The sequence below is a fragment of the Petromyzon marinus genome, chromosome 74 (genome assembly GCF_048934315.1).
Source record: "Petromyzon marinus isolate PM22_M1 ecotype Great Lakes invasive population chromosome 74, UKy_Petmar_22M1.pri1.0, whole genome shotgun sequence".
Lineage (NCBI taxonomy): Eukaryota > Metazoa > Chordata > Hyperoartia > Petromyzontiformes > Petromyzontidae > Petromyzon > Petromyzon marinus.
This window is the reverse complement of record NC_133740.1, coordinates 11,729,074-11,743,904: the sequence shown is the minus strand read 5'-3', so window position 1 is coordinate 11,743,904 and position 14,831 is coordinate 11,729,074. Positions and strand designations below refer to the sequence as shown.

At 56.2% G+C, this 14,831-nt stretch overlaps 1 protein-coding gene across 1 annotated transcript; it reads right to left on the bottom strand.

Annotated features, from left to right (window-relative positions):
• Positions 1-4,901: 4,901 nt before the first annotated feature.
• LOC142907110 (uncharacterized) lies at positions 4,902-14,108 on the bottom strand. The gene is made up of 4 exons (XM_076056197.1): positions 13,338-14,108; positions 7,337-8,065; positions 6,746-6,940; positions 4,902-5,128 (listed from the first exon to the last, which is right to left on the bottom strand). Exons 1-4 carry the CDS (start codon positions 13,507-13,509, stop codon positions 4,902-4,904), a joined length of 1,323 nt encoding a protein of 440 aa, XP_075912312.1. The 5' UTR covers positions 13,510-14,108.
• Between the last annotated feature and the right edge of the window lie 723 nt (positions 14,109-14,831).

Sequence of the window (14,831 nt, the reverse complement as noted above, 5' to 3'; positions counted from 1 at the left end):
CGCGCGCACACAACAACGGGGCCCATTTGCCACTAAGTCTTGGCGAGGTCACCAGCATGGTGCTTGTGCCAGGCTAGGTGCACAATCCACATGCACAAAAACACATGCACAGACAGTTGTGGGTGATATGTGATTCATTAAGCTAAATAAATGTGTAGCACTTGATGTAGTGGTCTCCGCGTGGTTTTCATCATCACGGTCAGCTGCGATTCATTATTCACTTGTTACGTGTGGTTTGTCCCCCGAAACCCCCCCGCACCTCCGATAAGCACGGTTGGCTATGCATGGTTGGCTAGGCGCAGTGCCAAGATAAATTTGGCCTCCGCGAGTTGCCCCAAAATCTTCCAGCGGCTTAAACGTGGAGGCCACCTCGGGGGGCCTTGCCCGTGGCGCTTTGATGCTCGCGAAGTCCGCCGGGGCCATGAAGATCTGCGGTGCAGAGCTTCCTCAATGTCTTACTGGCGCCGGACATGTCCCTTAATCGTGTGACGACGAACAGTCCGTTCTCCTTTCAGTGCCGCGCGTGGTGTTTGCATACTGCCGATTGGTTTTGATGATCGATGTATTATAGGGAACAACATTTTTGTTATAACGCGAACGCCGATTGGATATCGTAACGCGATACAGGCAAACGGAACTACGTCGCGAGCGGGAATAAGCGGCGGTCGTAACGGCTACCTGGGCGGAGCATCGTCGTCATCATCGAAACAAGGCATTGGGATGCTGACGGATGTTTCTAAAGCAGCGGTTATCTTAACCTGGGGTGCACGCACCCCCAGTGGGTGCGAGACGTGGACAGATTTCTTTAGAAGGTAAATCGAAATGCAAATTGAGCACGGGCACGTTAGGTATAACTACTTGGTTCCGTCAAACCAGATGTATAAACATTCATTTTTTTACGATGTGGAACCAAAGGGGTGCAGGTTGCAGTAAAAGGTGAAGAACCACTGGTCTAGATGCTCCCCACGGGCCTCATTCTTGGTTCAGGCCCTGCGTTACGCATCTCACGTGCTGAAACGAACTCTGCATTACCATCTGCGATTTTTTTTCCCATATCACGGTGTTCTTCAGAAACGCTACGACTGCTGCCACACGACAGGAGAACAACAGGCCTTACACGATCCAAGATCAAACCACGGCAGTTTGTCTCGTCGAGACCTTTCATCTCGATGCATAACCGTCTCGATTGGCATTGTAGATATCCATCCAGAAGTGTCCGAGCAAAGACTCGGACACTTCTAATAAGTCTCAAAACTACGCTCGGTAGGAGACTCAATACCACACTCAGTAAGAGACTCAAAACCAGGCTCGGTAGGAGACTCAAAACCACGCTCAGTAAGAGTCTCAAAACCACACTCAGGAGACTCAAAACCACGCTCAGAGACTCAAAACCACGCTCAGTAGGAGACTCAAAACCACGCTCACTAAGAGACTCAAAACCACGCTCACTAAGAGACTCAAAACCACGTTCAGTAAGAGACTCAAAACCACACTCAGGAGACTCAACCACGCTCAGTAGGAGACTCAAAACCACGTTCAGTAAGAGACTCAAAACCACACTCAGTAGATGACTCAAAACCACGCTCAGTAGGAGTCTCAAAACCACGCTCAGTAGGAGACTCAAAATCACGCTCAGTAGGAGACTCAAAACCACAGTAGGAGACTCAAAACCACGCTCGGTAGGAGACTCAAAACCACGCTCAGTAAGAGACTCAAAACCACACTCAGTAGGAGACTCAAAACCACGCTCAGTAAGAGACTCAAAACCACACTCAGTAGGAGACTCAAAACCACGCTCAGTAAGAGACTCAAAACCACGCTCAGTAGGAGACTCAAAACCACGCTCAGTAGGTGACTCAAAACCACGCTCGGTAAGAGACTCAAAACCACACTCAGTAAGAGACTCAAAACCACGCTCAGTAGGTGACTCAAAACCACGCTCAGTAGGTGACTCAAAACCACACTCAGTAAGAGACTCAAAACCACGCTCAGTAGGAGACTCAAAACCACGCTCAGTAGGAGACTCAAAACCACGCTCAGTAGGAGACTCAAAACCACGCTCAGTAGGAGACTCAAAACCACACTCAGGAGGTGACTCAAAACCACGCTCAGTAGGAGACTCAAAACCACACTCAGGAGACTCAAAACCACGCTCAGTAGGAGACTCAAAACCACACTCAGTAGGTGACTCAAAACCACGCTCAGTAGGAGACTCAAAACCACGCTCAGTAGGAGACTCAAAACCACGCTCAGTAAGAGACTCCTACCGAGTGTGGTTTTAAGTTTGTCAACGTCTCGACACCGCTCTTTGTCTTCCCAAGCCCCCCCCGTCAGACTACTCTCCTGAAAGCCCGAGCCGGCCGGCAGGGTCCCAGTGCCTCCGCTCTACTTCCGCAGCATCGTCCGCAGCGTGTGCAGGATGTGGATGACGGCCAGCTCGCTGTCCCGCCGCAACTCCTCCCTGGAGGGGGGCGCCCAGGCGGGGCCACCCCGCTCCCCCTGGGCGGCAGCCACCCCTGCCGGCGACTGCTCCCCCTCCCCCTGCTCCCGTGACGTGCGGCCGTGTGAGCGAGACGTGGCCGGGCGGCGAAGCGACGAGTCGTCGTCGCCGCCGTCGCCGCCGTCGCCACCGCCGCAGTTCTCCACGGTGGGGAGAAACGGCGACGCCGCCCCCGGCTTCCAATCGGGCCTGGAGGTCTCCGCCAATCTCCTCTTCCCGACGCCGTCGCCCTTCTCGCTCTCCGGCGCCGCGGTCGCGACCAGGCACACGCCGGAAGATTCTGGCCACCGTCCACCCTCCCCCACCTCGTCGTCATCCTCCTCCCCCTCGTCATCCTCCTCGCCCTCCTCCCCCTCCTCCTCCTGCCCGCTTCGTGTCGCCCGCGGCGTCTCGCCGCTGACGCGAGCGCGTGGACCCGCGGGCGGCCTCCGTTGTCCGGCTGCCCCGGGAGGGCTGAGGCTCGCAAACCCCCCGGGAGACGCCGTGGCGCCGCCCCGGTGCCCTCGAGGCCCCGGCGCGCGCCTCCGCTCGCGGGCCCCGGAGATTTGGGGAAGGCGCGCGGAGGCCCGGGGCTGGTCTCCCGCGCAGCTGCCGGTGTGCCGGAGCGTCTCGAAGTACCGCGAGTCGGAAGTCGCGACTTCATCGCCGTTGTCGCCGTCAGCCTTGATGGCGAAATCATCGAGATCGGATTCGTGGGGAGGCTCCGGCAAATTGGGCGTGCGGGCGCCACGACCTCCGGAGTCTCCGTCAACGTGGACCAGAGCCGCCGTCGTCATCAGACCGCCCCGTCGCCCCGACGCCGTGCCGCGTGGACGATGACTCCCGAGGGTCTCCGAGTCCCCGAGGAGGCCCTCGGCGCCGTGAGCCGTGGTGGCAGCGGCGGCAGCGGCAGCAGCAGCAGCGGCAGCAGTTCGCCTCCCCTGTGCCTGCGGAGTGCCGAGGCCATCCCCGGCGTCTCGAGGCCGGCCCGGCCTGACTCCACGGCTCGAGTGACTGCCAGCAGAAGTCCCCGGACGCCTTCCCCACGATTCCTCCTCCTCCTTCCCCTCCTCCTCCTCCTCCTTCCCCTCCTCCTCCTCCTCCTCCTCCCCCTCCTCCTCCTCCCCCTCCTCCTCCTCCCCCCCGAGTGCCGCCGCGTCCTCTAGCGCCATCGCCCCGCCGTCTCCCGGCCTTGACGTGCCCGACGGCGATTCCCAATGCCCGGGACGTTTCGCCCACGGCGGCCCCCCTCCCGGGTGCGCCTCCCCCGTCGTGTCCACCCCCTCCATAATTTGCCCAGACGATGGCGGCGGTGGCGACGGCGACGGTGAAGGCCCCTTGCCGGACACGGCACGCCCGTGCGCGCCGGCGGCGGGCGCCCCGTCCTGTCCATTGAAGGCCACTTTGCTCACCCGGCGGCCGGGCCCGGCGGGGCCGGCGACGTCGCCGCTCGGGTCCGGCGAACCGGGTCCCGGTTGGACTCTCGCGCGGGGCCACGCGTGCCCGCCCTGAGTGCCGCCGACGCTCAGGGCGGGTGCCGTGCCCCTGCACCTGTCTGGCGCGTCTGCTCCTTGTGGGGCGATTTTGTGTCCGGCTGAGTGCCTGTCTAGTTTGATATCTGAGCGGCCAGCTGATGCTATATTTGGCTTTCCATCTCCCACTGTGTCGGATTGATTATCTGGTCTAGAATGTCGGTGTCCATCTGGCCTGGCGTCTGAGTGCCCATCTGGCCTGGCATCTGAGTCCTCATTTGGTCTGGCATCTGCGTGCCCATCTGGATTGGCATCTGCGTGCCCATCTGGATTGGCATCTGAGTGTCCCTCTGGCCCAGCATCTGAGCGTTCATCTGGTCTAGAATCTGAGTGCCCATCTGGCCTGACATCTGAGTACCCATCTGGCCTGACATCTGAGTGCCCATCTGGCCTGGCATCTGAGTGCCCATCTGGCCTGGCATCTGAGTACCCATCTGGTCTGGCATCTGAGCCTTCATCTGGCCTGGCATCTGAGCCTTCATCTGGCCTGGCATCTGAGTGCCCATCTGGCCTGGCATCTGAGTGCCCATCTGGCCTGGCATCTGAGTACCCATCTGGTCTGGCATCTGAGCCTTCGTCTGGACTGGCATCTGAGCTCCCATCTGGTCTGGCATCTGAGTGTTCATCTGGCCTGGCATCTGAGTGCCCATCTGGCCTGGCATCTGAGTGTTCATCTGGCCTGGCATCTGAGCGCCCATCTGGTCTGGCATCTGAGTGTTCATCTGGTCTGGCATCTGAGTGTTCATCTGGCCTGACATCTGAGTACCCATCTGGCCTGGCATCTGAGTGCCCATCTGGCCTGACATCTGAGTACCCATCTGGTCTGGCATCTGAGCCTTCATCTGGTCTGGCATTTGAGTGCCCATCTGGTCTGGCATCTGAGTGTCCACCTAGTCTGACATCTGAGTATCCCTGTGGCCTCCCATCTGAGTGCCCATCTGGCCTGGCATCTGAGTATCCCTGTGGCCTCCCATCTGAGTGCCCATCTGGCCTGGCATCTGAGTATCCCTGTGGCCTCCCATCTGAGTGCCCATCTGGCCTGCCATCCGGGTGCCCGCCCGACCCGGCGTCGCCCGGCTGAGCGCCGCCCCTGGGCCCGAGCGCCGTCTCGTCGACGCTGGCGTGCCAGGCCGCCGGCGCGGGCGCCGTGTCCCCGAGGCCCGGCGGGGCGCTCTTAGGCCTTCCCCCCTCGACAACATCGTGGGTTGAGGGGGGCGCCTGGTGGTGGTGGTGGTGGTGGCGGCGGCGCCACCGCCTCCTCCTCGCGACGGCCGAGGCGGCGCAGACGGCGGCCGTCAGGAAGAGGCCGCCTGGCCACATGGGGGGCGGGGGGGGGGCACAGGGAGGGAGAGAGGCGATGTCGATGTCATCGATGATTGAGCGAAGAAATGAAGTTGACCATGGTGCGGGGTTACAGCCTCCAGGGTCTGGGTGTCTCTCTGTGGAGGGTTCATGGTGGTCGTGTCGGAGACACCAATCTGGCTGTGGGTGAGCTGGAGTCGTGGGGTCTGGGTGTCTCTCTGTGGAGGGTTCATGGTGGTCGTGTCGGAGACACCAATCTGGCTGTGGGTGAGGTGGAGTCGTGGGGTCTGGGTGTCTCTCTGTTGAGGGTTCATGGTGGTCGTGTCGGAGACACCAATCTGGCTGTGGGTGAGGTGGAGTCGTGGGGTCTCGGTGTCTCTGTGTTGAGGGTTCATGATGGTCGTGTCGGAGACACCAATCTGGCTGTGGGTGAGGTGGAGTCGTGGGGTCTGGGTGTCTCTGTCTCTCCGTGGGGTCCACAATGGCTGCGTCGTAGATCATGGAGCCGGCACGGCTGAGAAGCCTGGGTTCGAATCCGGCTGTCGTGATTAAACCCTCCGAATTTTGACTCCCTCCGACACGGCCATTGTGAACTCCCTGAGTCACCCAGGTTAAAGTCTCGAACACAGACGCCGAGACCTCTGTGGCTCGCTGTCCCTCCGACACGGCCACTGTGAACTCCCTGAGAGAGAGAGAGAGACCCAGTCCTGAACTTGAACCCAGACCCCCAGTGTCTGAGACACGGCCACTGTGAACCCCAGAGAGAGAGAGAGACACCCAGACTTGAACTTTAACCCAGACCCCCAGTTTCTCTGACACGGCCACTGTGAACCCCCAGAGAGAGAGAGACACCCAGACCTGAACTTGAACCCAGGCCCCCAGTGTCTGAAACACGGCCACTGTGAACCCCCAGAGAGAGAGAGAGACCCAGTCCTGAACTTGAACCCAGACCCCCAGTGTCTGAGACACGGCCACTGTGAACCCCAGAGAGAGAGAGAGAGACACCCAGACTTGAACTTTAACCCAGACCCCCAGTTTCTCTGACACGGCCACTGTGAACCCCCAGACAGAGAGAGACACCCAGACCTGAACTTGAACCCAGGCCCCCAGTGTCTGAAACACGGCCACTGTGAACCCCCTGAGAGAGAGAGACACCCAGACCTGAACTTGAACCCAGACTCCCAGTGTCTCTGACACGGCCACTGTGAACCCCCTGAGAGAGAGAGAGACACCCAGACCTGAACTTGAACCCAGACTCCCAGTGTCTCTGACACGGCCACTGTGAACCTCCAGAGAGAGAGAGAGAGACACCCAGACCTGAACTTGAACCCAGACCCCCAGTGTCTGAGACACGGCCATTGTGAACTCCCTGAGACACCCAGACCCAGGACTCGAACCCAGACGCCGGGACCTCTGTGGCTCGCTGTCTCACCGATACCGCCGAGCACGGCTGCCGTGGCCGCGACTGGGAGCGTGGGGCGTTGTGGCCACGTGGAGCTGGAGCTGGAGGAGGAGCTGGAGGGGCAGGCGTCTCGATCCGTGACCTCCAAGATTGGAGCGCCCTGGAGCCAGGCGGGGGTAGAGCAGATTGGGGAGCTCCACTCCTCACCGCCTCCTCCTCCGCCTCCTCCACGCCACAACGGCGCGCGCGTGTGGCAGCATCGCCATCGGCAACAACATCAACAACAGCAACAACATCAACAACATCAACAACAATATCAACAACATCAACATCAACAACAACAACATCAACATCAACAACAACATCAACATCAACAACAACAACATCAACAACAGCAACAACAGCAACAACATCAACTTCAACAACAGCAACATCAACATCAACAACAACAACAACACGAGGTAGTTAGCATCTCATCGCCACCGTGGCGTCCCCTATCATCATGGCCATCACCACCACCGCCACCACCACCGTCACCACCACCGTCACCACCACCACCATCATCATCACCGCCACCACCACCACCACCACCACAGCCCCCACCACCACCACAGCCCCTACCCGCCGCGAGGATCCTCCCCCGCAGGCGTGCGGCCCTGCGGACGAGCTCGCAGGAGCACCTCCACGGGTTGCCGGCGAGCGCCGCCCGGCGCAGCGTCGGCGCCTCGAGCAGCTCCGGGAGCTCCTCCAGGCGGTTGTCCCGCAGGTCGAGCCGCTCCAGCGCCACCACCACCCCGCCGCCGCCGCCGCCGCCGCCGCCGAAGGCGCCGGCGCCCAGCCGCGCCAGCCGGTTGCCGGCGAGCGACAGGCGGCGGAGCGACGCGGCGACGCCGGCGGTCTCGCGGGCGCCCAGCGCCGCCAGGAGGTTCCCCGAGAGGTCGAGGGCGGCGAGGGCGCCGGCGCCGGCGAGGGCGCCGGCGTCGAGCGAGGCGACGCGGTTGGAGGAGAGGTCGAGGAGGAGGAGGGAGCGCGCGTCGCCGAACCAGCGCGGGTCCACGGCGTCCAGGCGGTTCCCGGCGAGCCGGAGGCGCTCGAGCGACCAGAGTCCGCGGAAGGCCCCCGGCCGGAGGCCCCGCGAATCCAGCAGGTTGCGGCGGAGCGAGAGGGAGCGCAGGCGGCGGCGGCGGCGCTCGGCGGGCCGCGGCAGGAAGGAGTCGTCGAGCACCGTGGAGATGGAGTTGAGGTCCAGGTCGAGGACTTGGAGGCGGGGGAAGGCGCGGAACGACGTGGAGTTGAGGGTGCGGGAGGTGAGGTTGCGGATCTTGAGGAACAGGGTGTCCACGTCGTCGCCTGCGGCCGTGGCGGTGGCGGTGGTGGTGGTGGTGAAGGTGGTGGCGGTGGTGGTGGTGAAGGTGGTGATGGTGGTGGTGGTGAAGGTGGTGGTAGTGGTGAAGGTGGTGGTGAAGGTGGTGGTAATGGTGGTGGTGAAGGTGGTGGTGATGGTGGTGGTGAAGGTGGTGGTAGTGGTGAAGGTGGTAGTGAAGGTGGTGGTAAAGGTGGTGGTGTTGGTGGTGGTGGTGAAAAGGGTGGTGGTGATGAAGGTGGTAGTGATGATGTTGGTGGTGGTGATTATGATGTTGGTGGTGGTGAAGGTGGTGGTAGTGGTGAAGGTCGTGGTAATGGTGGTGGTGAAGGTGGTGGTAGTGGTGAAGGTGGTGGTGATGGTGGTGGTGGTGAAGGTGGTGGTAGTGGTGAAGGTGGTGGTGATGGTGGTGGTGGTGGTGAAGGTGGTGGTAATGGTGGTGGTGAAGGTGGTAGTGATGGTGGTGGTGGTGAAGGTGGTGATGGTGGTGGTGGTGAAGGTGGTGGTAGTGGTGAAGGTGGTGGTAGTGGTGAAGGTGGTGGTGAAGGTGGTGGTAATGGTGGTGGTGAAGATGGTGGTGATGGTGGTGGTGGTGAAGGTGGTGGTAGTGGTGAAGGTGGTGGTAGTGGTGAAGGTGGTGGTGATGGTGGTGGTGAAGGTGGTGGTGAAGGTGGTGGTGGTTGTGGCGATGTTGGTGTTTGGAGGAACATTGGTTAGTTACAGTGAGGGAAAAAAGTATTTGATCCCCTGCTGATTTGTACATTTGCCCATTGACAAAGAAATGATCAGTCTTCTTTGGTTCTTTCGGTAAAGTCACGTAGAATGAGAATAAAATGATAAAATAAAATAACACAATAAAATTCTCACGACGTTTCGGCCACAACACAAGTGGCCTTCTTCAGGTGAAAGGAACAAACCTATCGGGACGACAGAGCTTCAATGAACGCTGTTAAGATTCGCAGCGTCTTTTAAGCTGGTTGAGAGAAGTGAGGCACCTTGACAAAGGGGTTTACATCACAAACAGGAGAATTTAGCATTGAAATAGCTGAGGGATTAGCTTGTGACTGGTCACAGAAATAGCTATGTTAAAGTCAAAGCCTACACATCCACAGAGGCACCTAGTACAAATCAAACAGGAGAATTTAGCATTGAAATAGCTGAGGGATTAGCTTGTGACTGGTCACAGAAATAGCTATGTTAAAGTCAAAGCCTACACATCGACAGAGGCACCTAGTATAAATCAAACAGGAGAATTTAGCATTGAAATAGCTGAGGGATTAGCTTGTGACTGGTCGCAGAAATAGCTATGTTAAAGTCAAAGGCTACACATCCACAGAGGCACCTAGTACAAATCAAACAGGAGAATTTAGCATTGAAATAGCTGAGGGATTAGCTTGTGACTGGTCACAGAAATAGCTATGTTAAAGTCAAAGCCTACACATCCACAGAGGCACCTAGTACAAATCAAAAGGGAGAATTTAGCATTGAAATAGCTGAGGGATTAGCTTGTGACTGGTCACAGAAATAGCTATGTTAAAGTCAAAGCCTAGACATCCACAGAGGCACCTAGTACAAATCAAACAGGAGAATTTAGCATTGAAATAGCTGAGGGATTAGCTTGTGACTGGTCACAGAAATAACTATGTTAAAGTAAGAGCCTACACATCCACAGAGGCACCTAGTATAAATCAAACAGGAGAATTTAGCATTGAAATAGCTGAGGGATTAGCTTGTGACTGGTCGCAGAAATAGCCAAGTTAAAATCAAAGGCTACACATCCACAGAGGCACCTAGTACAAATCAAACAGGAGAATTTAGCATTGAAATAGCTGATTAGCTTGTGACTGTAGCTGATTAGCTTGTGACTGGTCACAGAAATAGCTATGTTAAAGTCAAAGCCTACACATCCACAGAGGCACCTAGTACATATCAAACAGGAGAATTTAAGAGCCTACACATCCACAGAAGCACCTAGTACAAGTCAAACAGGAGAATTTAGCATTGAAATAGCTGAGGGATTAGCTTGTGACTGGTCACAGAAATAGCTGTATTAAAGTCAAAGCCTACACATCCACAGAGGCACTTAGTACAAATCAAACAGGAGAATGTAGCATTGAAATAGCTGAGGGATTAGCTTGTGACTGGTCACAGAAATGGCTATGTTAAAGTCAAAGCCTACACATCCACAGAAGCACCTAGTACAAATCAAACAGGATAATTTATCATTGAAATAGCTGAGGGATTAGCTTGTGACTGGTCACAGACGTAGCTATGTTAAAGTCAAAGCCTACACATCCACAGAGGCACCTAGTACAAATCAAATAGAATTTAGCATTGAAATAGCTGAGGGATTAGCTTGTGACTGGTCACAGAAATGGCTATGTTAAAGTCAAAGCCTACACATCCACAGAGGCACCTAGTACAAATCAAATAGGAGAATTTAGCATTGAAATAGCTGAGGGATTAGCTTGTGAATGGTCACAGAAATGGCTATGTTACAGTCAAAGCCTACACATCCACAGAGGCACCTCGTACATGCACGCCAAAGGGGCTGCAAAAACTCAACTATCATACAGTAAACCGATGTGAAAACCTAAGTCTTTACTGAAAGAACCAAAGAAGATGAATCCTTGCAGTCACGAAAGCTTTAAATCGAAAAATGATCAGTCTATAATTTAATGGTAGGTTTATTTGAACAGTGAGAGACAGAAAAACAACAACAAAATACAGAAAAACGCATGTCAAAAATGTTATAAATTGATTTGCATTTTAATGAGGGAAATAAGTATTTGACCCCCTCTCAATCAGAAAGATTTCTGGCTCCCAGGTGTCTTTTATACAGGTAACGAGCTGAGATTAGGAGCACACTCTTAAAGGGAGTGCTCCTAATCTCAGCTTGTTACCTGTATAAAATACACCTGTCCACAGAAGCAATCAATCAGATTCCAAACTCTCTACCATGGCCAAGACCAACGAGCTCTCCAAGGATGTCAGGGACAAGATTGTAGACCTAATCAAGGCTGGAATGGGCTACAAGACCATTGCCAAGCAGCTTGGTGAGAAGGTGACAACAGTTGGTGCGATTATTCGCAAATGGAAGAAACACAAAAGAACTGTCAATCTCCCTCGGCCTGGGGCTCCATGCAAGATCTTACCTTGTGGAGTGGCAATGATCATGAGAACGCTGAGGAATCAGCCCAGAACTACACGGGAGGATCTTGTCAATGATCTCAAGGCAGCTGGGACCATAGTCACCAAGAAAACAATTGGTAACACACTACACCGTGAAGGACTGAAATCCTGCAGCGCCCGCAAGGCCCCCCTGCTCAAGAAAGCACACCAATGGACATCTGAATGATTCAGAGGACTACTGGGTGAAAGTGTTGTGGTCAGATGAGACCAAAATGGAGCTCTTTGGCATCGACTCAACTCGCCGTGTTTGGAGGAGGAGGAATGCTGCCTTTGACCCCAAGAACATCATCTCCACCGTCAAACGTGGAGGTGGAAACATTATGCTTTGGGGGTGTTTTTCTACTAAGGGGACAGGACAACTTCACCGCATCAAAGGGACGATGGACGGGGCCATGTACCGTCAAATCTTGGGTGAGAACCTCCTTCCCTCAGCCAGGGCATTGAAAATGGTTCGTGGATGGGTATTCCATCATGAGAATGACCCAAAACACACGGCCAAGGCAACAAAGGAGTGGCTCAAGAAGAAGCACATTAAGGTCCTGGAGTGGCCTAGCCAGTCTCCAGACCTTAATCCCATAGAAAATCTGTGGAGGGAGCTGAAGGTTCGAGTTTCCAAACGTCAGCCTCGAAACCTTAATGACTTGGAGAAGATCTGCAAAGAGGAATGGGACAAAATCCCTCCTGTGATGTGTGCAAACCTGGTGGCCAACTACAAGAAACGTCTGACCTCTGTGATTGCCAACAAGGGTTTTGCCACCAAGTACTAAGTCATGTTTTGCAGAGGGGTCAAATACTTATTTCCCCAATTAAAATGCAAATCAATTTATAACATTTTTGACATGCCTTTTTCTGGATTTTGTTGTTGTTATTCTGTCTCTCACTGTTCAAATAAACCTACCATTAAAATTATAGACTGATCATTTCTTTGTCAGTGGGCAAACGTACAAAATCAGCAGGGGATCAAATACTTGTTTCCCTCACTGTAGTAGGGCCCATGATGTCTTCAACAACAACAACAACTTTACTTCCCATGTCAACCACTCATGGTCCCGTGTCCCCTCGTCTCCCCGTGTCTCCGCGCGTGTCCCCACGTGTCTCCCTTTGTCTCCCCGTGTCTCCCCGCGTGTCTCCACGTGTCCCCGTGTCTCCCCGCGTGTCTCCACGTGTCTCACCGCGTGTCTCCCCGCGTGTCTCCCCGTGTCTCACCGCGTGTCCCCACGTGTCTCCCCGTGTCTCCCCGCGTGTCTCCACGTGTCTCCCCGTGTCTCACCGCGTGTCTCCACGTGTCCCCGTGTCTCCCCGTGTCTCCCCGCGTGTCTCCCCGTGTCTCCCCGCGTGTCCCCACGTCTCTCCCCGTGTCTCCCCGCGTGTCTCCACGTGTCCCCGTGTCTCCCCGCGTGTCTCCCCGTGTCTCACCGCGTGTCCCCACGTGTCTCCCCGTGTCTCCCCGCGTGTCTCCACGTGTCTCCCCGTGTCTCACCGCGTGTCTCCACGTGTCCCCGTGTCTCCCCGTGTCTCCCCGCGTGTCTCCCCGTGTCTCCCCGCGTGTCTCCCCGTGTCTCCCCGTGTCTCCCCGCGTGTCTCCACGTGTCCCCGTGTCTCCCCGTGTCTCCCCGCGTGTCTCCCCGTGTCTCCCCGCGTGTCTCCCCGTGTCTCCCCACGTGTCTCCCCGTGTCTCCCCGCGTGTCTCCCCGTGTCTCCCCGTGTCTCACCGCGTGTCTCCACGTGTCCCCGTGTCTCCCCGTGTCTCCCCGCGTGTCTCCCCGTGTCTCACCGCGTGTCCCCACGTGTCTCCCCGTGTGTCCCCGTGTCTCCCATGTGTCTCACCGCGTGTCCCCGTGTTTCTCCATGTTCTGTGTCCCCACGTGTCCCCGTGTCTCCACGTGTCTCCACGTGTCCCCGTGTCTCCCTGTGTCTCCCCGTGTCTCCACGTGTCCCCGTGTGTCTCCCTGTGTCTCCCCGTGTCTCCCCGCGTGTCCCTGGGTCTCCCCGTGTTCTGTGTCTCCACGTGTCCTCGTGTGTCTCCACGTGTCTCCACGTGTCCCCGTGTGTCTCCCTGTGTCTCACCTCCAGGGATTTCCTGCTCACATCTCATGACGAGGACATCTCCATCGCACGTGCACACTGAGGGACACGGAGCCTTGAAAGGCCACTGTCTCTCCATCGCCACCATCGCCACCATCGTCACCATCGCCACCATCGCCACCATCGTCACCATCGCCACCATCGTCATCGTCATGGTCCGGCTGGCTTGAGACCGAAATTATCTCAAGAGGTCATCATTACAATCATCAGCATCATCATCATCGCCAGATTATAATTAATCATCGTCATCAGAGAATCATCAGATAATGATTATCATCTGATGATCACCAGATCATATCATCATCAGATCATCTCATCATCATCAGAATCATCATCATTATCATCATCATCAGGATCATCATCGCAGGGAGCAGAATGAGCGATGCCATCGTCTCTGCAACTGCGAGTGTGGGGTTGGGGTGTAACCCCAGTCAGCCTCCATCCCCGGCACAGCCATCACCATCACAATCACCATCACCATCACCACCACCACCATCACCACCGTCACCACCACCAGCATCACCATCCAGCATCACCATCACAATCACCACCACCATCACCACCACCATCACCACCATCACCATCACCACCACCATCACCATCACAATCACCACCACCATCACCACCACCATCACCACCGTCACCACCATCCAGCATCACCATCACAATCACCATCACCATCACCACCACCATCACCACCACCGTCACCACCACCAGCATCACCATCCAGCATCACCATCACAATCACCACCACCATCACCACCACCACCATCACCACCAAAATCACCACCACCATCACCATCACAATCACCACCACCATCACCACCACCACCATCACCACCACCATCACCACAACCATCACCACCATCACCACCACCATCACCACCACCATCACCACCACCACCATCACCACCACCATCACCACCACCATCACCACCACCATCACAATCACCACCACCATCACCACTACCACCATCACCACCACCATCACCACCATCACCATCACAATCACCACCACCATCACCACCACCACCACCATCACCACCACCATCACCACGACCATCACCACCACCATCACGATCCAGCATCACCACCTTCACCATCATCACCATCACAACCACCATCACCATCATCACCACCATCACCACCACCATCACCACCATCACCATCACCACCATTACCACCACCATCACCACCATCACCATCACCACCATCACCACCACCACCACAACCACCACCATCACCACCACCATCACCACCACCATCACCACGACCATCACCACCATCTAGCACCACCATCACCACCACCATCACCACCATCACCACCACCATCACCACCATCCAGCACCACCACCATCACAATCACCACCACCATCACCACCATCAAGCAGCACCAGCACCACCACCATCACCACCACCATCACCACTACCATCACCATACAGCATCACCAACATCCAGCATCACCATCATCACCA

Excerpts from the sequence above, each read along its gene's own strand:
- LOC142907110 (XM_076056197.1), bottom strand. The coding sequence starts at position 13,509 with ATGACGATGACGATGGTGGCGATGGTGACGATGGTGGCGATGGTGGCG. Across the intron at positions 8,066-13,337 it reads TGAGCAGGAAATCCCTGGAG|GCGACGACGTGGACACCCTG; the intron begins GTGAGACACAGG and ends CCACGGCCGCAG. Across the intron at positions 5,129-6,745 it reads AGCCGTGCTCGGCGGTATCG|CGTCGACGAGACGGCGCTCG; the intron begins GTGAGACAGCGA and ends CTGGCACGCCAG.